We start from the raw sequence: 24971 nt of genomic DNA on the forward strand, positions 1-24971 counted from the left end.
TATGAGATTTTCAACTGAATTATATTTTTTATCAATATCAAAATATCAATATCAAAATCATTTAAAGTGTCTGTATCATCATATTAGTACTACTATCATTTTTCATTGTGACCTTCCCATCACTAAACAAGGTAGTCTGGCAGGATGAATTTCAAAGTGTGCCACTTCCTTATCCAGGTAACATTATACAGAGAGGAGAGCTTCGCTGTAACATTTTGAACCAAACTAAGAGAAGATGAGTGACCTTTTCTCCATCCTTTTTGTTTGTTTCATAGATGAAGCAATCCTAAGTATAGTGGTCAAGAAGCTTTGGAAATTTTGCAGATTTTCTCCATTCCTCTTCTCCAGTCTACGCTCCACATTTCAGCCAGAGCTTTCTATCTAACACACATCTGGTTGGGTCACTCTCTTGTTTTGGCAATAGTTCTTCAGTAATTCCCACCCCATACAAATGTATCCTCTCATTACATTAAAATCTATACTCTTTAGTATGGCGTATTAGTTTCCAAGGCTGCCATAATAAAGCAGCACCAACTGGGTGGCTTAAAACATAGATATTTTACTGTCTCACCGTTCTGGAGGTTAGAAGCCACAAATCAAGGTGTTGACACAGCCATGCTGTCTCTGAAGCTTTTAGAAAAGGATTCTTCTGGGGCATCTGGGGGACTCAGCGGGTTAAGCATCCAACTCCTGATTTCAACTCAGGTCATGATCTCACAGTTTATGAAATTGAGTCCCACGTGGGTCTTTTCACTGACAGAACCAGAGCCTGCTTGGGATTCTCTCTCTCTCTGTCTCTGTCTGTCTCTCTCTCTCTTCCTCTCTCTCTGCCCCCTCCCACTTTCTCTCTCTTTCAAAATAAATAAGTAAACTTAAGCAAAAAGAAGAAGAAAAGGAGAATTCTTCCTTGACTCTTCTAGCCTCTTGTACCCCAGGTGTTCCCTGGCTTGTGGCAGAATAACTCCAATTTCTGCCTTCATTTTCACATGGCCATCGTGTGTGTGTGTGTGTGTGTGTGTGTGTGTGTGTGTTTCTACTTAGTCTTTGCTCTGTGCATGTGTGTGTCCACATCTCCCTCTTCTTTTAAGGACACTGGCCATATTGGACTAAGAGCTTACCCTATTCCAGTTTTCAGATTAACCAGCTATATCTGCAGCAACCCCATTTCCAAATAAGGTCACATGTTGAGGTACTGGGGGTGTAGATTATAATGTAGCTTGTTGGGGGAAGATACAATTCAACTCATAACACATGTCCTCCAAACCATTCATGGTCTGGCTTTAAACCATCTTCCAGCCCCATCATCTGTCTTTCTCTTTGTTTACCATACACACTGGCTGTAAGAAATTACTCCTTATGTCCACTCTAGGATAAACACTCTCATGCCTCTGATCTTATCATATACTCTTATCGTTGCTAGCATGTTTCTTTTTTCCTTGTCTGCCCAGAAAATTCCTATTTGGCTCACTATTACCTCAAGCATTGCTTTCTTGGTGAATTTTTTCCCTACTTCTCCACACAAATTAGCAATATTTTTCTCAATTTTTTTCTCCACACATTGCAACTTGCACACATACAGAATGTGCTACAATGGATTCTCATTGTCTCTTGGTCTGCCTGTCGTCCCACTAAACTGTAAATTCTAAGGCAGTGCCCAGGCCTTCCCATCTGGCAGAATGCCAAGCCCACGGTAGTCATTCAATAAATACTTTTTAAACAAATAAATAGGAGGGGCTGTCCTCAACATCTTAGAATATAAGAATGGTAAGAGAATAACAAAAACAACATCTTATGTCTGTGAGGGATTCAAATCCCACTCAGTCTTCTTTCTGTCTACCTAATAGGTAGAGGGATTATACCAAGTTCTCCTCACCAGTGCAAGAGTCAGTCACAGGAAAGGCCTTAAAGTATATTAAGGTTTTCCAAGATGGTGGCCAAAGCTGCAATGACTTAAAGACCAGCGACAGATGTCTACAGTTTCCCAACTAGTACCTTCTTGAGGTGGTACTGTGTAGTTTCTGTTCACCTACTGATATTCAGAAGTGGATAGGACCTTTGCTGGTTGATAGAAAGAAGTTGGCTTTGCATGAACCATATGACATACTTACTGATTGCACTAGGGACTAGAGACAACATCCACATTTTTCCTCTAAATATTTATCATGTAAAGAAAGTTTCTTTTCTCTTTCAAAGGAGAAGTGTTAGTTTTTGAAAGAAGCATCTCCACAGGATGAGTGGATAAGTCAAGCTGTAATATTCAGAGAATTCGAGGGCCAAGATTTTAGTGGAGATGGGACCAATATAATTTCTTTCAACAGCTTGTAAGGAGATATTTCATTTCAATGAATGTTTTTTAGGAAAGCCCATCAACTCAGAATTAGAAGTTCTGGAATCAGAGGTTGAGTTGATAGAAGAGGAAATTCAAATAACCAGTTTCCCATATGCATAAAAACAGGATAAGTACTTCATAGGAAAGCTGTTTAGGTAAGATAATTTATGTTAAAAGGTGCTCAAACTTTAGGAAAGGATGTTATATAAATCAACAATAGATCGTTATCATCATTAGGAGGTATGTTGCTATATCTATCTCATGTGTTTCTCCATAAAGGAGAAAGTATTTTATAAAGTGGTTTATAGTCTGTATATTTCAAAATTTTTTGCAAGATGTTTTTCTCATAATGTCTAATTAAACAATTATTCTGCCTGCCATAGTCCTTTTAGGGGTATGAATTCTGAGATTTTGATCCTGATACTTGTCAATCCAAGGAGGTGGCCCCTAACCTGTGCAAACCTGTAGAGTTTAGTTTGGTCATTCATCCAACAAACATTTCCTATGCTTCTCTCTGTGCCAGCCTCTGCCTTTGAAGTAACCAACCAACCAAACAAACAAACAAATTCAATGGTGTCCAAACACAGAGAGAAGACAAATATGGCCAGGTCAGAGAAGAGAGGAGAGTGGCATAGATAGGCAAAGGCCATAGATGTTCAGGGTAACACTCCCATGTTCTGGTCATGGTAAAGAGTATGGAATTTGTTTTAATTGCATTTGCAAATCCACAGTTAAATGTTCATTCCCCAATCTAAGTGAAAGTAGAAGTGAGTTCCCCTGTAGAAATTTCCCCTGGTTGTTGGCAGGGGATAAACAGCATACTCAAATATCATTATAACACGTGACAATGAGAGGACATCATGCGCGGGCTTTGGAAATCAGAGGTTGAACATGTTACCAGGAAGTTGGGACACACTGTGACCACATCCCAGAATGAGGGTGGGGCTTGAATCCCTAAGAATCTCATGCTTTTCTACCTTTGTACTTGAAGGAGAAAGAATGAAAGTAGCCTTTGTTAAGACCTTCTTTGTGTCGGGAATTGTATACATATTTATATGTATATATATTAAGAGTAAATATTATTTTACCCTTTTACCAGTGAAGAAATTGAAACTTTGAGAGATCAAAGGTTTGGCCCAAGTTTATATAGCTTGTCTGAGTTCAGACCTACATCAGTCCTCTAAAGTTCACATGTTCTCAGGACACCTGAGTGGCTCAGTCGGTTAAGTGTCCGACTTTGGCTCAGGTCAAAATCTCGCAGTTTATGAGTTCAAGCCCCACATCAGGCCCTCTGCTGACAGCTCCAAGCATGTATGGAAACTGCTACAGATTTTGTGTCTCCCTCTACCCCTCGCCTGTTCACACTCTGTTTCTCTCTCTCTCTTAAAAATAAACACTAAAAAAACTTAAATGGCTTATGTTCTCATCACACCACAGGGCCCCCAAGGATGGGTGGTATGAGGAAAATCAGACCCCAAGGCAGGCTTGCTCAACAGAGGACTAGTCACCAGAATGTTTATTGTAGGGACCACTTTGGGTGGTTGGAATTCTGTGCCATTAAAAATAAACAGGGAATCCAATTTTCTCTCCAACCAGATATTAGTTTCTAGTTCATCTGTCAGTTTTCTCTGGCTACTGGGCCCAGATATTAACTTGGCTCTTTGGCTTACCAAATACTACTGATCGACAAGGAAACCAGACTTTTCTTTCGTTTCTCAAAAGTATAGCCTAAAAGTTGTGGAAAATTTTCTTGATTGAAAGGAAAATAGAATTGAGCTGTGGGTAACATACTTGTAAAATCCTGTAAATGATCACCTGATCTTTCCTTTCCTAGAAATGACAAATTCAGAGGCTTTAAAATTAGAATACAGGGGGGTTTCTGAAGAGCCGTGCCTCACTGTGGCTTCACACCTTACATGGAAACCTTACTTTATGTGGGTTGGGTCATGGAAAGCAATGTGTATCTATTTACAATGTACTTGATCTCCTAAGAAGCTCTCCCATTACCCTTTGTATTAAGAAGAAAAGAAGGAATTTCATCCAAATGAACACACACACACACATTCACACATACATATATACCACGTATATATACACACATATATACACGTATATGCAAATGTATGTGATGTGTGTATAAGTATATATATGACACTATGAAACTTGGTTTTGCCGTGTAAACATTTTTATATTAAAAACATCCACTGCAATCACATTCTATTTTTTCTTTCATAATTAAACTGACATGCAATTAAAGTATTTCATGTTGCACTGTAGCCGAAGTTGAGGGAATGAAGATCACATAAAGGATTTTAATTATTTAAATAGATAAGGTATACAATTACTATCTCCTACAGCTTTACAGTTTTAGTGCAGATTCAAATGGTAAGGTCTGAAAAACAGTCTGGTAACTCTTGAATTGGCTGTAAATTTTTCTGATGAGTGAAGAGAGAAAGGAAATAGAAATGACTTCGTTCTTCCAGTTTAAAAATAGGTTTTCTGAGGAAAGGAACTCATATATATCTCTTCAGCAATATTTTATTAATTGCATTTTTCTTCAGTAGGTGAAGACAGGAAATCATGGTCTATTGATCAGCACAGTCTACCTTCCTCTTGTACTTCTGGGGAAAGAAGTACGAATTAAGCAGGGGATTTTAACAGCACATGTGATGTGTACAGTGTTCAGATAAAAGTTCATTAGAAAACACTTTTGTGCAAAGTTAGTTCAATTTGGTCGGTTTTTGGTCGGAATTTCCTTTCGGCCTAATGAGATATGATTCAGGTGATACTGAATTATAGTCTTAGTTTAAAAATTACTTTGAAGATTTTTTTTAATGAAATATAAGTTTTTTTATTATTGTTTTATACTGTCTATAAAGAATTAAAAGGCAAACTATTTCATAAGATACTGTATGTCTGCGCTTATGAAAAGAATCTGAAAATGTCTAGAGAGCACAAATACTTAAATGTGAGAGTGGACTTGACATGGAAAAGCTTCCTGTTTGTGGCCTGGCTTCTTCCTACCATGTCATACCAGTAGCCATGTCCTATGTATACCTTAGAATTCGTAAGGTAGGAGTAGTAGTGACAGGGACTGGTTTTTTGTAATTAGATGTATGTTCCATATAATTAGGATCGTGGCAAATAAGATAAAGAGACTCAAATCTTTCTTTTTTCTTTCTTTTTTTTCTTTCTTTCTTTCTTCCTTCCTTTCTTCTTTCTTTCTTTTTCTTTCTTTCTTCTTTCTTTCTTTCCCCTTCTTTCTTTCTTCCTTTCTTTCGAGATGGGTGAGGGGAGGAAGGGAGAGGGAGAGAAAGAATCTTAAGCAGATTCCATGCCCAGCACAGGGCCTGACATGGGGCTCAATGAAGGGCTTAATGAGAGGATCTCTCAGGACTGTGAGATCATGACCTGACTTGAAATCAGGTCAGATGCGTAACCGAATGAGCCACTCAGGTGCCCCAAGATGCAAATGTTTTAAAGGACAGAATGAAAGAAGAGAGTCAGAGGTGATAAAGATGTGAAGGAACAGAGTTGGCACAACTGGACTTTGCCTAAATGTAGTATATTATCTCCATACGTTTATCAGAAAGATGAAAATCCACACCAACAAATACACTCGGTAAAAAGATGTGAGGAGAGATGCCAGCTAGAGTTTGGGACCATAACAAGTGAATGGAGGACTGGAGCAAGTGTCAGTCTCAGGACCTGCAGAAAAGGATGCTTCAGCGCAGTGAGGCAGCATACACCAAAGAGCCCCAAAAGCTGCAGCGAAAAGCTGCAGCCTTTGAGAACTGCAGGAAAGCTCCTCCCTCTCCCCCACAGCCCTTCCAGGACACAGAATGATTATTACCTGCCAAACCTGAATGCTCTCGGAGAATAGAATTCCAGAAACTGCCATCTGGGGGTCTTCTGCTGAAAAAACTTCCTCACTGCCCAGTCACCTCATAAGCCCACCCATTTACAGAGGCAATAAGGATTTTCATACCATGCTCTTAGTGATGTACTGACAGCCAAAGGTAGCTAGCTAGACATTTAAAGAGCGCCTCAGAGATGAAAGACAGAGATCAAAGCAGACAGAAGAAAGAAGTCAGAGAGAGACCAAGATAAAGAAAGGGACAGAAGGGAAACAACTAATGACAATTAATGACCTCAGAAAAAGAACATATTTCATGTATGTATTTAGTTCTCAGTGTCTAGTACATGCCAGATGCTTAGTTGTACTAAGTTTATAATAATGTCTAACATAATGGTCACAGTATTCTCTATGAGGTATGCAATACTGCCAAGTCCATTTTATAGAGAGGCCAAGGAACTTTCCAAAGACATCCTACTAAAGGTAGAACCAGGATTTGAAATGAGGTAGCCTACTGTGTTCAAAGGTGCACCCTCTTACCCAATACGTTTTACTACCTAATCAAGGATTAAAAACAGAATGTTTTTCAAAACCCACTTTCTTTAGTTTTAATAATATATTATTATTAAAATATAACCAGGAAATAAGAGGTGAGACCTCGAAAATAACCTGTATCTGTCTATGCTGCACTCTTACCCTGAGTGAATCATTATACTCAGGGCTGTGTTCCTTACTCTTTCCTTTTTTTTAAAGTGTGTGTGTGTGTGTGTGTGTGTGTTAAAGACAATCATACTATATGTAATTCCTTTGGGAATGTTTTCTTTTCATTTAATATTATATTTTTAAGATTATCCATATGGTTGAATGACAGTTGATTTCATTAATTTTTACTGCGGTATTAAAAATAAAAAAGAACAGAATGTTATAAAAAGAACAATCAGAATGAACTCTGGCAAAATAAAATATTATAGCTAAAAATATTTATTAGATCGTTAGTAGAAAAAATAATGGAATTTCCTAGAAGGTAAAAAAAAACAACAAAAAGAACAAAACAAAGAAAAAGAAGTAGAAACAGAGAAGTACAAAAGAATTATATGCATATCGATTCAGGATGTCTAACATTGGATTAATTAGATTACCAGAAAGAGAGAACAAAGAGAGATGAAGAATTTATTAAACAAACACAGACCAGAAGGTGTGTGTTTCCATTTTGAAACGCTTCATGAGTTTGCATATTACCCTTGTGAAGGGGCCGTGCTAATCTTCTCTGTATCGTTCCAATTTCAGTATACTTGCTGCTGAAGCGAGTATGTGTGTTTCCATTTTGAAAGAACCATTCAATGAACAGTACAGGGGATGAAAAAATAACCCATATCAAGGCACATAATATGAGATTTTAGGACATACCAAGCATAAAGGGGAAATACAGTTAGAGACAGGGAGTCCATATGCAATAAACCAGGAATCACAATGGCATTAGACTTTTCAGTAACAACTCTGGAGGCTAGAGGACAATGGAGAGTCCTTCTAAATTCTAAGGAAAAATAAGGGTGGAATTCAATTTTAGGTCAAAATAGCATCCACATGTGAAGGATCTACAAGGACCTAGAACACTGCCATTTGGGAGGTGTGTTTCAGCAAATGAGAAAATAGACAAGTACGATGATGTGAGACTCAGGCCACAGAGTATCCAAATCAAGAGAGAATTGAGAAGTTCCATTTCAGCCTTAGTCATGTATACTTAGAGAATAACCAGACCCCTTTGGAACAGAGAAAAAAATAAGCCTGAGATGTTTGAGCATTTGAAATTATAAGTATGACGTCTATATTTAAATATTCAAAACTAATCAGTTGATAGATTTGTTGGGGCATTTATCTGGGATATATTAATAATTATACATAGGGAATCAACTATTAAAAAAAAGAAAGTAATCATGAGCTCTAGAAATGGACAAAAAATTTAAGCATAAAGCACTAAACACAATTTGAGTTAGCCACAGACAATATTTACAAAATAATAATGACTACTGATTTAACTAAATAATTATAAGGGAGTTGGGGTGTGAAAGAGTACAAAATCCTCAAGGATAAAAATAGGAATCAGCAGGTAATGTCTAATACTCAAATAAGTTTGGGCCTATCACAGAAAAACATGAATGTACACAATAAGAAAAATGCTTTCAATACTAGAGGGAGTCAGGAAAAGAACTACTAGAAATTCTGGAAGTAGACAGGGAAGCTTCTGGTTTTTTTTTGTTTTTTGGTTTTTTAATTTTTACAGAATTTCAAATGGTGTTTAGGTGTGTTGAAGGGAAAAGTATTATAGAAATGTGAAAATCATGACAATAATTTAGATGTGACCTTGAAGCAAGCAGAAACTGGTGAAATTAAGAGTCAAAGATTAAGAGAATAATACATAAATTTTAGAAACATAAATTTGGGAGCTGTTGCTCCAGATCGAGGAGGAAAAAAAATGTGCTCCTGGTAGTATCTTCACAGATAGCATGAGTTTATAGATGAAAAGTATCAAAAGTCATCTTTGGGGTACTTCAGAATATAGGTAATTCCATAAAGTATGGATGAGTCTAATTTGTACTCCTACCTTGATTTTTACACGTGTGAAATTATTAGTAAAGATAGCATTGAGGGGCTCTTAACTATTCTTAGAGTCACAAACAAGGTAGCTTGGGTTGGAGAAGGAAAATGACGTGGTAGCAGGTATCCCTGTGGTGCTGTCTTAATTAAAGAGGGTTCTAGATGGGTTGCACAATTACTGATTTTAAATTATTTTATAAACATAATGATTGAAACACTGTCTCCCACTCAGCCTTACCTTCTTCACATCCTTTACCATTTGGAACCTAATCCCCAAAGAAATCACTCCCATTTTACGGCAAGTCTTTAAATATGCCAATGCATAACTATGATAGAGAATTATGGTTATGAGCTTAGGCTTTGGTTTAAATCCTGATCCCACCACTTCCAGCTAGGCAAACTGGACACCAAATCTAACTTCACCTGGAAGTTGAGGTTGACAACGTTAGAGCAGTTTATGGAGATTTTCTGAGGATTACATGGAAAATATGACTGAAGTACTCAGCATAATGGCAGCTGTATAATCACTCAAAACTGATACTCATTATTTTTAACTTTGAAACTAAGATTACTCTATGAGTATTTATTATAACTTTGAATCATAAATAGATGAAATTTTATTTTACCATTACTAATGGTGACTACTTAGTATATATTTATAATCTATCGAATAATCTGAATAGTTTGCACTTATCTCAAACTAAGCTTCCCTAAGTATTTTTGTCACTTTGGAACTGGTACACCTCACTTTTTGCTTACTAAGTCTTCTTTTATGTTGTTTTCCAACATCTTGCCATGCACGGATATAATCTAAGTTCTTTGTCTCTTTCAAGAGAGTTTCTTACTGTATGATTCTTTACGTTCCCCACTCATCTTAGATCATTGATCCTTTTTGTTTATCTCATTCCTCTATTTCTTCTACAACCGAGATAATGAGATAAGATTCTCAATTATCTTGTGGGAAATTTAAAATATGAAATAATGTTGCAGGCCCAGGCTCTCTCTCAAGAGACTTCCCAGGATCTCTAGGGCCTGACCAGCTGCTCTCCTATCTCAGAAGGATAATGTTTGAGCATACCAAGAGTGGATCCTTTTTTGGGACATACTCTGATCAATCAGCATAGCAATTCATTAACTTCTACTAAGAAATACGACTGCAGTGTCTCAGGTATTTGATGTCCATATGAACAATACATTTGCCTCCTGTGGGAAGACCTACCCAAGGAATTCACTCATCATTTAAAGGTTACTCTTTGAGCTCAAAACAAAAATAAAATAAAGAGAAGTAGTTAGAAAAAATCTAAAAATAAAAAATAGAGGGGCGCCTGGGTGGCGCAGTCGGTTAAGCGTCCGACTTCAGCCAGGTCACGATCTCGCGGTCCGGGAGTTCGAGCCCCGCGTCAGGCTCTGGGCTGATGGCTCAGAGCCTGGAGCCTGTTTCCGATTCTGTGTCTCCCTCTCTCTTTGCCCCTCCCCCGTTCATGCTCTGGCTCTCTCTGTCCCAAAAATAAATAAACGTTGAAAAAAAAATTAAAAAAAAAATAAATAAAAAATAAAAAATAAAAAATAGAAAGTAGTTAGAAAAAATAAAAAAAATAGTAGTTTCATAAAAAATATGAAATCCAGCTAAAATTGCTTGATGCATCCATCTCCTCATGATGGATTATCTTGTTAGAGAATTAAGATGCTCGAGGTTTACTGAAGCTCTCTTTCTTGAACCCAGGGGCTTGAGTGGGTACTACCAAATATTTGCCTCTGTTACACTTCTTTCTCTATATGGGGCAAAATAAATTAAGACTTCCTCCCACCTTCTAAGTGGTTTGGCCATCACCCCCATCACTGTTAATGAAGGTATGAGAACTCTGTAATAAAACTCAGTCAGGGCATCATATCACAAGGAGAAATTAATAGGTGAAATGTGAATTTCTCATATGGATTCCATATGGGTTCTTGGAAGAAAATTAATCCTTGGGATACATATGCTTAATTTCAGGCCTTCCTGAGAAAAACAAACTGCTATAGCTTCTTAACACGTGCTGTTAGTAGGATCAGAATTTTCTCTTCTTTCAAGTATCTCCTCAAAAACTCTTCATCATTCCATAAAGCAAGTCACTGGGAAAAGCAGAAAAGCCACTGTAAGACTTTTCAATTAGAAAGACATTAGAAGGGATTTCAAGAGCTTAGGGAAGGGGGTGGGTCCCTTACAGAAAAGGGTTAGTAAATAGGGACTCCAGAGACCCTGGTAAATGACCTCAGAGAGCTAAGAAATGTAGAAGATTCACAGAAAATCCACCATTCTCGCCAGCCGCCCCTCCCCTTCATCCCCACTGTAGGTATGAGGGAATATCCATATCACGATTTCTCTATAAACACCCGAGTGTAAACAAGGAGGTGTTTTATCCATCATATTGTAAGAATAAGTCAACGCCAATATGTTGTATATGGCTATATGACTTTGAAACTACCAACCAAATTATTGAGTAAAGATCTGCAAGAACATCATCAGATCGATATGTGTGTTTGCTTCAAGAAATCCTGTGTAGAGTTGGAATTTGTATGATAGTGTAGGATCTCCACTTCTAGCAAGCCATAAACAGGCAAGAACAGAGCAGCCCCACTGGGCTTCTTTCTATAAACTTTTCTTCCCCATCTGTAAAGAGAAACCTGCTCCAAGGAGCCAGAAAGAAAAGCAGAACTATCAAGTTTAATGTGTTTTTATGATTGACTCCTTCTTTTCTTTATCGTAAGTGACTAAAGTCTGTAGATCTGCATGGAATACAATCCATTTTTTCTATAAGATAAGGATTCTATCTTACATTAAATATGAACTTCAGAGTTGTACTTCATGGTAACAATCTCACTTCTCTTATTTTTCAAGTTCTTAGATGTTTCCCTGTTGTCCCCCTCCAACAATATATTCGAGGTATAGTCAGGAGTATTTTAGGTTATAGTTACTTAAATCGCTTTCGGTCATGGTTGCCCCAGTAACACATGGAAGCTTTAGATTTACTGTGACTGAGTCCACATGTTGGAGGTGTACACATTAAGGGGGTGTGGGGATTATTGTTCCATTTTAAAAGATTTGAAAACCCTCCTTCCATTGAAAAAAATATATGTGTCTTTAAAGTATAGACTAGGATTAATCCAAACATTACAAATTTCAGTCTTCAACCTGATGACAGGGAACAAAGAGACAGAGGCCATCAGGCAATCAAGATATCAGAATGAAAGGCATCAGACCACATTTTCTTTTACCTATTCTTTTCTGATTTGAATTTGATAATTCATGTTGTAGCAATCCACCAATAAATATTTGTTGAACTACCGAAACAACTCTTTATAGTCGCACTCTGTTTTCTCATAACATCTACATCCCAATAACCGTTATTTGATTGCAGTTTCTCTAAAATTTTGACACAACCTATGACGCAGAAATAGTAATATGTATGTCACAAAGTCCCAACCTTGCTTTGCCCTGCCTGGCTTCTAAGACCATTAAGGTAATTTGTAAAAACAAAGCACCCAGACTGCTGTTTTGCAATTTCCCTGCTTCAGAACAAGTCTTAAGCAACATGTGGCTTAGTGGTTTAATCATGATAGGGAGTTAGATGTGCTCAAGAGTTACTCTTTACCCCATTCTTATTTCACCTTTGACTTTTGAATTTTCTGGGTCATTCTGGTCACTAATTAAATGTCTTGGTGGCCCCAGAATTCCAAAACATAGTAGATAATTGATAAAAAAAATTTGCTACCTTACCACCTGAGATATTTTGAGGAACAAGTTGTTTAACAGACTATGATAGGACTTGAGATGTTTTTAATCTGCAGAAAACAGTTTTCCTGAGTACTAGAGGTTAGAAAATTGCTTCTCAGGGCACCTGGGTGACTCAGTTGGTTAGGCGTCTGACTCTAGATTTTAGCTTAGGTCATGATCTCCCAGTTCATGAGTTCAAGCCCCACATCAGGCTCTGTGCTGACAGTGTGGAGCCTGCTTGAGATTCTCTCTCTCTCTCTGCCCTTCCCCAGCTCACTCTCTGACTCTCAAAATAAATCAATAAACTTTTTAAAAAAGAAAGAGAAAATTGCTTCTCCCATTTGTAATTCTGAAAGAAAATATTCCTGTTTTACTTACATTTTAAAATATTTCTGATAGTGTTAATGATGGTAAAGTGCCTAGAGATCATAAATTGAGTTTTTATCAAATTACTTGAGTGTAACACTTTTTAAAACTGCATATAGTAGAGCTCATGTATGTCACCATGAATGTGAGTGTTCTCTAGTCTTTAGTTATCACTGTAGAAGTATAATTTGAAATCTCATACTTCAAGGTCCACAAACGTTTCTTGACATAAAACAGTATTTAAATGTTAAATCATATGATAAGTATGCTCTTTATTGGTATTCGCTTTTACTCTCACTAAAACTCTATTACTGTAGTAAGTGAAAATATTATCATTCTCATATTGTTGATTGAACTCCACAACTGAATTAAACTTCTATTCACAGGTAAAAAAAGTGAGGCAAATGTTTCTGTTAAGGAATATATTGTTATGACTTTCAATTCCTGAAAAGATGAAATGAAAATACACTTAGGTCACTGCCTTCACCTAAGCCATACTTCTAGGGAATTACCCAACCTCAGAGTCCTCACTGTTATTTTGAAAATGCCAGTCTGATAACTCCTAAAGATAGAATTGTGCTCTTAATATCTCATGGAAGAAGCATATTAATCATAACCTTAAGTGTATTTCTTTAATTCTATTATAGGACATAAATAATTTTAAGCTAATCAAGAGGTATGATATACTGTCAAACAGCACACAACGTTTAATTTAATATTTGTTAAATGATTAATGAAATTTGAATACTTAGAACTGGGCCTCGGGGGGAGGGGCTCAGAGATATGAGGGAAGACTGAGAAATAGAGTCAGCTGATTTTTACCTAGAGAAGCTGCTAATTAAGAATATGGCACCATTGCTTTTCAACCCCGGAGTTTTATAAATGGAAAGCTAGGTTGATTTTAACAAGCCTGTTTTACTAGAACTGGAATTTTAGACATTCCACAAGGCTCCCTTTGGTAAATCCCTCATCAACAAGAAAGCTTGAACTTCTTGCTTTTACTTTCTGGGTATCTTGGTTTTGACACTATAGTAAAAATATTACACCATTTATTTTGATGAGAAAAGTCTTTCTAAGCCATGTTAGCCCTATTCCAGGTCTATTAAATTGAGACACTGGATGCTTCATGTGAATGTACCATTGATCCATTGGACCATCCCTGGAATAGCAGTTATCAGGATATAGCATTATTGTTTGTAGCAGAAAGACATCTGGTTAATTCAGGGTTCTGTTTAACTGATTTTCACATTAATCAAGGCTTTACAACATAGTAATGTGTTTAAAAAGTAACAATATGCATAATCAATTAATTCTGAAGTCACATTCCTATTTATATTAATTTCATCCATGCTCTACTTTTGAGTATATGCATATACACTTTAAGCAGGATTAGTATTTCATAAAGTCTAGTTTATTTCATCTTATAACAAAGTTTACTTAGAAGTATAAAACTATCATGAATATTCTCTTTCATATAGTTTTATGGGAGATAAATAAATGAGATAATATTCTCTATCATATAGTTTTATGCCTAAAGGCATGTGGAAGTGTGAGATTTAGGAATGTACCTCAGACTATAGCAAATACAGAACATTAAAGAGTTACCAAAGAATTACCATTAAAAAAAACCAAAAACCTTTACCCATGTAGTTGTGAGGTCATATCCTGACCAAAAAGGAGGAAGTGGCAGGTCACTGGGCTCAAACTTATCTGCTGTACATCATAGACGCACACTGCTGACAGCCTTCAGTTGTTTCTGTAACAACAGGAAGTGCACTCACTTGGAGTAGTCTGAATTGAAAATGTTGAAGAGAAAACCATCCAATGCTTCAGAGAAGGAGAAACATCAAAAACCAAAGGTAAGGTAACTATACACAGTTAAATAAAACCAAACCATTTAATAGAATACACTAGAATACACTAGAATACACACACACACACACACACACACACACACACACATTGTTCTTAGCTGTCAGTTATAAATTAATTCAACCCTAGGGTCAAAGGCCTCGTGGCAGGTGTGAAAAACAATGAGTTGAAAACTTAGAGGTTAAGTAATACATGACAATTATTGTTTCTGTAATTTTACCTTATAGTGTATATTTGATCATTTACATTTGTAACTGAAGTTGGAGCTCAGATCCAAGTTCGTGGAAATCAATTGGTGGTCTCTGCTTGAAAGGTGGATATTATGAAATATTCTTGAACATTTTTCATGACTATAAATTTGTCAATGTCTATTTAACTGAATGCAATTTATCCCTTATGGGTTCAGCTCTCATATTATGAGAAGATTGTAAATAGAGAGGATTTGGCTGAGCATTTGATTTTTTTCATTTTTTTTGTATTAAAATATGATAGCTTGTTGAAAAGATTATGTTTCCCACTCTTGCTTGAACTAACATTATACTAGAGAGTGGATTGGGTTATATTTTAGGAAGCACCAAAACTCCATATATTGATAGATTTGCCTAATTGTTTCTATTTGGAACATTATGCTATCCTTTGTCTTGACAATAATTGCCACTTACCAAAAAGTACAGCATGAGATAACAAAGTTTAGATTCTATTGTAGAACTCTAAATTAGTTTCATTAATCATGTGAAAGAAACCATGAAGTACTGGTGTCAAAGGTTTTCTCCAATATGTTTACATTTCTTGAGTTCCTTAGATAAATAACATTTTTAATCTATCTGTGAATGAGCTATAACTGAGTTCAGATGTCTTTTTAAAGGACTGACTTATTATCTATTATTGGTCTGTATTTGCTTGGCACTTGTTCTGAGAGAAAGGAGTTGGGAATTGATTGCGAACTTCTGGATTGATGAGGCATCGAACAGTGGTCAATGTTTTATAAGTCTTTGCAAGTTACTATACAACCTGTCTGAAGGAAACTAATAAATAAATGATTTCCAATCTTTAAAAAATAAGTCAGGGATCTTCAGTTAAAAATACAGCTGGATAATATATCATGATATCTATCTTTTCCCCTAATATAATAAAAATTCAAAGGCATGTTTCCCAAATAGTGAAAAAAAATTCTAAAAGCATCATTTACTTTTATATTTAAGATTGATCGTATATAGAATTTACTCAATTAAATGCAACTAATATTGAGTTGACAATAGTAGGTTCTAAGGGGATCATAAAAGTTAATATGAATTGGTACTTTTCCTTTAGGTATTTAAATTCTGAAGTTAAAGTATCTCACAAGGACTGCATTATGTAGTGAGTTACTATCATAATTATGTCAGTGAACTATTTTCAAAATAATAGTTTAGTCTATCATCATTTCCCTTAATTGAAGAAACTATTGAAATATAAGTTGGTATTGTTCATCCTACTGACTTTACTCATTTACAAAAATATATCTGATACTCTCTCTCTATATATATAGGAATAAAACATATCACAGAGAGTAGTCACATTGGAAACATATTAACTTATGTTGTGAATGAAGTCCCATTATCTTTAGATGAGTGGTTTCATTCTATACAAATCTAGAGATATGTGAGTGTATATGTACAAGTGTGTTTTTCATACATTTTGGGTCAATAAAAGCCTTTCTTTTTATATTGAGGTAATATTTTTCCAGTTATTGTAATTATGTCTTAGAAACAACTCCTCTTTAATTCACATTTATTTGTTTTACTGGATAATTTTTGTGTATTTTATGGAAAACCAACAGAATCCCTAAGAGATGGTAGAAATGGATGTTATGATGATCTCTACAAACAAATGGCTAATAGAATGAAGAGTGCAAATTCCTTCATCTACTGGAAGGGACCAGAGGATCTGTGTCTAGAAAAATAGAACAGAACCATCAAGAAATCTGTCTGAAATATGGGGAATAACAGTCTAAGCTAATTAAGTACATACCAAACAATAGCTTGCCTCTCCTGACCCCTAAAGGTATACTCCTTGTACGATAGTCTTTCAGAATGTCTGAGAGAGATTTGCTTGCTTTGTATTGTGAATGTTGAAATAAAGAGCGATAGCATTGAAAATGAGGGAACTATTATTGCAGTATCTAGTTCATGTTAACTCCTGTGGGTTATAGTTCAGGTGACCTAGTACACAATTCAAATGGTGAATGCATATTATAACTAAGGTTCCCTCAAATAAAAAATTAGGTAACTGTTTATTTGAAAAGGATATCAATGGAGAAGGACTTTGTTATTAGTATTTTTAAATAGATCTTACAATTGTGAGAAAGTTCCAAGTATTCATGGATATAAAAATTTAGCGATAGATTTTATAAATCTATATATGTAATAATTTATTATTTTCTTAAATTCAGAAGACTTACCAATAGACATGTCCATGACTCAAAAAAAAAAAAAAATGAAAGCACACATTAAAATTCAGTTTTACTATCTTTAATTTTATCATTAATGTGTCATCATTTTCAGCTTTTATTCCTGTATCTCCATTTTTGGTATGAGATTTTTCCTTCAGACAGCTCATAAATAGGACCAATAGTATTCATAGTGGTTATAAGAGATTCATAGTGGAGGCTAAGAGAGTGAGACCAGAGATACTCCAAGAAGGAAACTGGAAAAGCTTCGGAGAGTTATTACCAAAGAAACCCATTATGTATACTGGAATGTTAATGAATTCCAACAAGTTTAATTTGTGTTTCAGAACTCTATATGGTGTATATAGGCAAATTTCAAATTAACACGGAAATTTGATGAATAGTGCTTAAGTGTTATATATTTAGATTAATCTTTCAAAAATAGCCTTGTTTAACATACATGCAAAGTACTGTACTTTCTTTTTTGAAGTCTGTTTTTGCCTTCTCATCACTACTGCCCACTGCTGCTAGTGATTTTTTAAAATTTTGAGCATATCTAGGATTCGGAGTAGATAATATATGATCTCATTACACTCTATAAATGCTTAATTTTTAGAACATAACTTTCTGTGATTGTTTCTCTATCTGAAATGTTTTATTTTAGTTTTCCATATTTATTGTGAGTATATTATATACTAGTTGCTGTGGTTCTTAAGTTTTGTACATTAATTTATTTAATATTTCTAACAAGTCTGTGAGAGAATCACTCTTATTTAGCTGCACGGATAAGAAGGCATAGAGACGGTTAATTAACTTGAGAGGGACACATACTCGGATGAAAAAGAAAAGTGTGTGATATGTCAATTTCCAGTACTCCTGTTCTTATTATGCTGCCATTATGAGAATAGGGACTGTAGATATTTCTTCTATTTCTGTCTTAATTACCAGCTAAATTTTATGAAAACCAGGGAGAACATATGCTTAAGAGCCTCTGCAAGTTGGAAAGAAGTTGGAGATCCCCCGTTCCTGTCTCTGATTAGGTATAAGACTTCCACCAATAAAATCCCTCCAGGTGTCCACTCAACTGTCAATGCTTAAAATTGTAAAACCACAATAACTTTGTAAATATTCACATGTTCAAATTGTCAAAAAAAAAATAACGGCCTAAAACTGAGATAAGTAAAACCACGGATCTCCCTCCTGCACCTAGCATAGCACCTTTGATGTAGTAGGCCCTAATAAATATTTGTAAAGTGAATGGAGTCTCTTGAGTCTACTCTATGTATCCTGGTTCAGGAATAAATACTCTTTAGTGCAGTGTACTTTCATTATTGTTGGCACTAAGTCTGCTAGCGTGCACATAAGAAAGTTTATGTGTATGTGTGTAAATGTAAACTGTAACTTACTTTTAAGTTTTATTTTAAGGACTCCAATATAGCAAATGCTTTGCCAGACTCTCTAGAGAGGCCCACCATTACATAACCATAGACCTTTGTTCCAGGTCAGGGAATATGGTAGAAACTTCAAAATCAGGAAAGGAATAGACAAATGAAACTTTTCAACTATAATTAGGATAACTTGGCCTTTATTCATCTGGGATTAATGATCTGTTAATAAATTTTAACTCAGGATGTTTTAAGTAAAGAAGATTCAAATACCACAGTTATTTTAAAGGGAAACACTGGAATAATGGCAGTTCTGGAAATAGCCTTTTTTTTTTACCATATTTTTAAATCTAAAGTACATACTAAATGAGACACCATTAGTGTCACAGAAGCTAATTTTCACTAGCAATGACTGAAGTGGCATTCTTTCCCATTTGCATCTGATCCTAGCAATGATGAGAGGTGATGAGTTGATTATGAGCTGTTTTCACTGCACTGCCCGCTGTGCGAATTTATGCTCCTAGACAAGGATGACACGTAGTTGTGGCATTAAAGAGCTTTCTTCGCTGCTTTTCCTATCAAGACTGCTAAAATACATTTTAACTCTTACCTAACCAGGTATAAGAAAAGGGAAGAAATGTTGACATGTACAGATGTTTACTTGAGGCCAGGCACTTACACAAGGGGCTTATGGCATTCTTCTCCCAAGTTACAGGAAAGAAAACAGTTCTGCAGATATGAAATATTTCATTCAAGGTAACATTGCTAGTAAAAAAACTTTTTCAAGATTATATGGGACAGTTTCTTCTTCGAAACCTGTGGATTTCCCCCCATTACTTCTTTTTGCTTCTTCATCTGGTGTATAATTTTGGACTTTAATTTAGATGAATTCAGTTGAATGTTTGGATTTTCAAACAATGTGATCCCAAATAAGATATGTGATATACAATGTAGGTAATATTTTAAATTCACTTTTCCCATTTAAAAATGATGGGTGTAAATATATATATATATATATATATATATATATATATTTGCTTTTGGTTATTATTTCTCTCCACCCCCCCCAAATCTCCCAAAAGGTGCTCTTCAATTATATATTTACTAAGTATTTATGTCACATTTGTTTTCCAAGAAATAGTTAAAATAGATTATGATCCCAAACTAAAACAAAATAATTCAGGTGAAAATGGAGTAGAAATCCTGTTAGAGGGTTTTACAGGGCCACCAAGGCTGAGTTGAACATGGATCTAAGTGCTTGCTACTCAATGTGTTCATACAGACTAGCAGCTTTGGCATTCTAGGAGTTTGTTAGAAGTGCTGATTCTCTGGCCTACCCCAAACCTATTACATCAGAATATATATTGTAACAAGATACCTAGGAGTCCTGTGAACACTTCAGAGTTTAGAAATGATGTTCACATCCATGGTTCTCAACCTAGGTTGCACATTTGAATCACTGAAGAACTTTAAGAAATACTAATGATTGGATTCCACCTTCAAATATTTTGATTACCTAATATAGGATGTGCCTGAGCATCACGAATTTTTAGTTACCCCATCTGGAGACATTTTTTCTACTAACCTGTTCAAAAGACGTAGGTAATTTATTAATCCATTTACCCATTCATTCATTCATTCATTCTTCAATACAACGAATATCTATTGAGTGCTTGCTAGAGACAATATACACCATATGTGCAGAATATAGTGGTGAATAAAACAAAGATCCTTGTCCTCATACAATAAACGAGATAAATATGTTAAATATATAGTATGCTAGGTAATGATGAGTGCTGAAAAGGGAAGGAAGGATACAAGGAAGGCACCAGGAAAGATTTGGTGAGGATGGGAATTTGAAAAAGGACCTGAAGGAAATGAAGGAGCTGACCACGAGTTTGACTGAGGAAGTTGTATTCCAGGCAGAAGAGAGATAGAGTCTAAAAACCTTGAGGCAGGAGCATCCCAAGTGTTTTGAGAAACAGTGGAACAGAATGCATAAGGGGAAGAGTGTTCACAAACAGCAGGATCACAGAGGGCTTCCAGGTCATTATAAGGATTTGAGCTAGTATTGAAAGATTGTGAGAAAACGTTCTGGATAACATTTTAGTGGGGTTATTCTGTCTTTTGTGTTTTGAATACACTGAAAGATTTGGACATAGTAGGGAGAAGAGACTGGTTAGGAGGCTTTACAGAAACTAGGCAAGAGATGGTGATGGCTCACACGAGGGGAGCAGCAGGCAGGGTAGATGTTGAGGAGATGCTGAATTTGGGATATATTTGTACATATTGCATCCATTGGAATATGCACAGGAAACTTAACCACACCACATGTGACCAAAAGATAATAAACAGAAGGGTTGCCACTGCCCTACACTGTTATTGCTTCTAACTGGTGCCCACAATTCTAGGAGAAATGCCCATGTTTCTCTGTCGTAGCCACCAGAAATTCATCCCCAAATTGATGTGCCACGTCCCAAAATTTTCTGCCTCTTTCTTCAAAATACAATTTTCTGTTGACCTTAATTTTCATTTCTAGGGCACTTCAATCAGAAGAGATGAACTAATTTGTTCATTTCGTCATGTTCAATCGAAAGAGTTAAATAATTTTGCCTTGAAAACTTTTCTCCAAAACACTAATTCATTCTAGCCTCCCCATTTTGTAGGCTTTGAACCTATAATCAAATTGTGTTGCAAGCAAGTAGCAAAAAATTGGGGGCCAGCTAGGTTGGCTCTCCTTGGAGAAAAACAGTGTCCAGACAGTATACAGAAAGTTCAGGAGACAAATGGCTGAGAGAATGATAAAAATGTAGCCTCTCTTTCTTTGGAAATTTGGATATTATATCCTATAGGAAGAGCAACAAGTCACTACTTTGACTACCAAAGCACTGGATTTGTTACAAATCAGTTGAATGAGACACATCTCTTTAATCTTTTCTTGCCTTGCTTTGGAGACAAATGGCTTCATTATCCCTCAAGATTGTGTTTTGTTTTGTTTTTTTCTAATGGAATTAAGTCCATACTCTACATATCTAAGTTTCCAAATTTAGCATTACCAAACTGATCCATTTCTCTTTCTTTCTAGTGTTAAGAATTTAGGTGAACTTTTAGAAACAAGACATTCATAATTAGCTTCTTAGAGAACAAAAATGTCCTACATTAAGAATTGATTAATAAGAATAGAAGAGGTTTTTAAGCTGTCTCTAGTGGTAGACGAAGTGATTCTTCTATACATAGAGAGGGTCATTTGTCAACACAGCTGGCTATGTCTCCTTTCTTGCCTCACATGATGAGCTTAGAAGTCTGGATCTCGCCTCTAGTGGTTTGGTAGGGTGACCATAACAAAATACCACAGGCTGAGTGACTTCAAAAACAGAAATATATCGTCTCACAACTCTGGAGGTTGGAAGTCCAAGATCGGGGTGTCTGCAGGTTTGTCTTACTCTGAGAGTCATGAGGGAAGGATCTGCTCCCCGGGCCTCTCTCACTGGCTTGCAGATGGCCACGCTTGCTCCTTTTCACTTGCTCATTCCTCCGTCCATGGATATCCCTGGTGTTTCTATGTGTCCAAATCTCATCTGCTTAAAAGGATGCCAGAGGATTGGATGGTAGCCTACCAGAACAGCCCTATTTCTACTTAATTTCCTTTGTAAAGGTCCTATCTCCAAATGCAGTCACATTCTGAGGTACGAGGGATTAGGTCTGGAATACACGTTCCATTCACAACATAGCCCATAAAGTTCTACTAATTAAAAGTGAAGATTTGATTTTCAGCTGCTTCCTTCTTTCCAATTGCCTTCTACCCCTCTTCACTTCCAGTTGACCAGTACCCTCATTCAGCCAGCCACCCTGACCTCACTACAGTGGCTCCCTTTTACCCACACTCTCCAGTCTTTTTCCTTGTTCTTTCTTTCCATCTAAACTCATGTCTGCAACATCCCACTAGGCCCCTATTAAGAAACATTTGGAAACTAATAAAAGTAAAACATCTGCTCTACCCCTTTGGCCAGTGACTTTCTGGCTACATACTAAATTCATCTGTCTAGCCAGACAGTTAAGCCCGCAACAAAGCCTCTAATTAGCCCATGGCAATGTGTCAGAGGGCATTCTGGCAGAGCAGTAGGGAAGATGAACTAAAGTCACATAAGGGGTGCCTGGGTAGCTCAGTTGGTTAAACATGCAACTTCGGCTCAGGTCATGATATCCCAGTTTGTGAGTTCTAGGCCTGCGTCAGGCTCTGTGCTGACGGCTCAGAGCCTGGAATCTGCTTCGGATTCTGTGTCTCCCTCTCTCTCTGCCCCTCTCCCGTTCATGCTCTGTCTTTCTCTTTCAAAAATAAGTAAACATTAAATAGTCATAGAGACTTGGTTTTGAGGTTCTATTTTTATATTTCCTAACCAGGGGACATTGCACATTTTATTAAACCCCTTTTGAGTCTCGGTGTGCTTATCTGGAGAAGTGTATATTAAAGCATGTCACATCTGATTGATGTGAGGATTTAATTAATTACCATATGTAAATTCTCTAGCACATAGTACATGTTTCATTAATAACCTCGCCTTCTGTTCTGTTTTCTCAGTGCTTGTTCCAACCTCCACTGTTTCTCTTAACTATTATTAAGAGTTTATTCCACTATGCTCTCCCAACCATAGTCACCATCAAGAACAGGGGATGTTTATTATGCATATTTGCACCCCTGGAGTTTTTGTTGGGGAACGAGGAGGCCTAAACTCAGTCTGTCTGACTTTCAGACTCCATGTGCTTCCTATTACACTTGGGCTATGGCCAAGAACACTCATCCTATAGAACATAACTGTGATGTCTCAATGTGTGTACAATGAGTGTGGAATGACTAATGGATAATATTAGTCACCTAAAGAAGGATTCTACCCCAGGACATAGTTTACAAATGGGTCATTGAGAAAGATCTGGGTAACACCCACATAAAGCAAAGTAACCATTGTTGGAATCAGAATGTAATGAAACAAAAACGATAATCAAATATTGTGATTTAACGTGTCTGAAAAGAAAAGCATTAATAAAGGGGCTTGCTTTGCTGGAAGACTAGAAAGGAGTGGGACAGCAGAAATGTGCCACTGCGTCTGCAGAACAACATCCATCAGCCGAAGCAAATGTTCCATTTGGCTCAGCAGACTTGCTCACTTAGGTAAGAGATGCAATTCAGGTCATGTAGCTTCGTGCGTGCCTCTAGCCCTTTATGCCGCCCAGTTACTGTGGCTTTTACTACACAGATGAAACAAACTGTGAGCAGTGATCTTGTGTCTCATACAGTGTTTCCTCCAGGGGAGAACATTCTTTGCTAAGTCAACAAGAATATGCATTTTTCCTGACAGTTGAATTTCTCATACCTCATCAATACTTGGTATTGCTATTTTTGCTACCTTTTTAGTTTAGCTTATGAGTCAGTCTCTCAGAGATTGTTTATTTCAGAAAGCTTGAAAAATAAAGTTTCTCTACCTGATAAAGTGAGGGCCTGACATTAGACATGGAGACCTGGCCAAGGAACTGGTTTCCTAGCATGGATGAGCCTGAGTTACCACTTTTTCTCTACATACATACAGTGAAGACAACTCAATATAAATAAGGATGTTTCCTTTCTATACTTTCCCTAAATTTAATACTTTAAGTTCCTGAGATAAGATTTAAAGCAGGTTTACCTGGCAGTAAATTCTATTTTATAATATATATAGTGACATGGCATTAATCTAGATATTTTTTCTAGAAGTTTTTTTCTGAATATTTCATATGGTTACAGTTGTGCAGCATTGATTTTTTTAATAAGGAAAAGTCATAAAATGAGTAATTAAATATATAAATTTTATACTGCTTATGGGTATGTATTCCTTATGTTACTAGTTATTATATATAGGCATCATCTTTTCTCAGGCCCTCTGTGTTTCAACTTACTTTAAGATTGCAAATATCTCACTCTAATTATTTATCAATTTTAAAGCAGCCATTACCTATATAAAACAAATAATTACAGCAAGGTTGTAATTTTGGAAAGAAAATTCCTTCCAAGGTAAATGTTCTACAGTTGTCAGACATGATATTGTAAGTTTAAGTATTATCATAAACCGAGTTCATTTCTAGCACGACTATTACATTCAACATCACTATCGACCCCTCAATACACTGAAATCTTTATATAGCCAAACCCAAATTTGCTGAAAAGAGAATGTAATTGATAATAAGGAAGTTATAGAACCCTAACATCTCTTCCAAATATCCTAGCATGAACTTACTACTGTTTTTTCCCACCCATTCTTTCCCTGTTTGGGATTACATACTGTATATTTGCCCCGCATAAACATGTCTGTTCTTACTAAGGAAAAAACGTTTAAATTCCTAACCATAGTGGCAGC

The 24971-nt window shown here is 36.3% G+C and overlaps 1 protein-coding gene and 1 non-coding gene across 4 annotated transcripts in view; one reads left to right on the forward strand and one right to left on the reverse strand.

Annotated features, from left to right (window-relative positions):
* The window catches only part of SAMSN1 (SAM domain, SH3 domain and nuclear localization signals 1), a 139511-nt gene that overhangs the window by 74764 nt on the left and 39776 nt on the right, over window positions 1-24971 (forward strand). Inside the window, exon 1 of one of the 3 annotated variants that reach the window (XM_043593841.1) lies at window positions 14611-14759. The exons of the other annotated variants lie outside the window; for them this stretch is intronic. Within the exon in view, the coding sequence (XP_043449776.1) occupies window positions 14703-14759 (57 nt within the window). The 5' untranslated portion in view covers window positions 14611-14702. Of the gene's footprint in view, window positions 1-14610; window positions 14760-24971 lie in introns of those variants that run through there. 3 annotated transcript variants of the gene reach the window in all.
* On the reverse strand, window positions 7390-7492 carry LOC122492461. Its single transcript, XR_006299648.1, has one exon. It is a non-coding gene; the product is annotated as a U6 spliceosomal RNA (small nuclear RNA).

Source organism: Prionailurus bengalensis, chromosome C2 (genome assembly GCF_016509475.1).
Source record: "Prionailurus bengalensis isolate Pbe53 chromosome C2, Fcat_Pben_1.1_paternal_pri, whole genome shotgun sequence".
NCBI classification, from domain to species: Eukaryota; Metazoa; Chordata; class Mammalia; order Carnivora; family Felidae; genus Prionailurus; species Prionailurus bengalensis.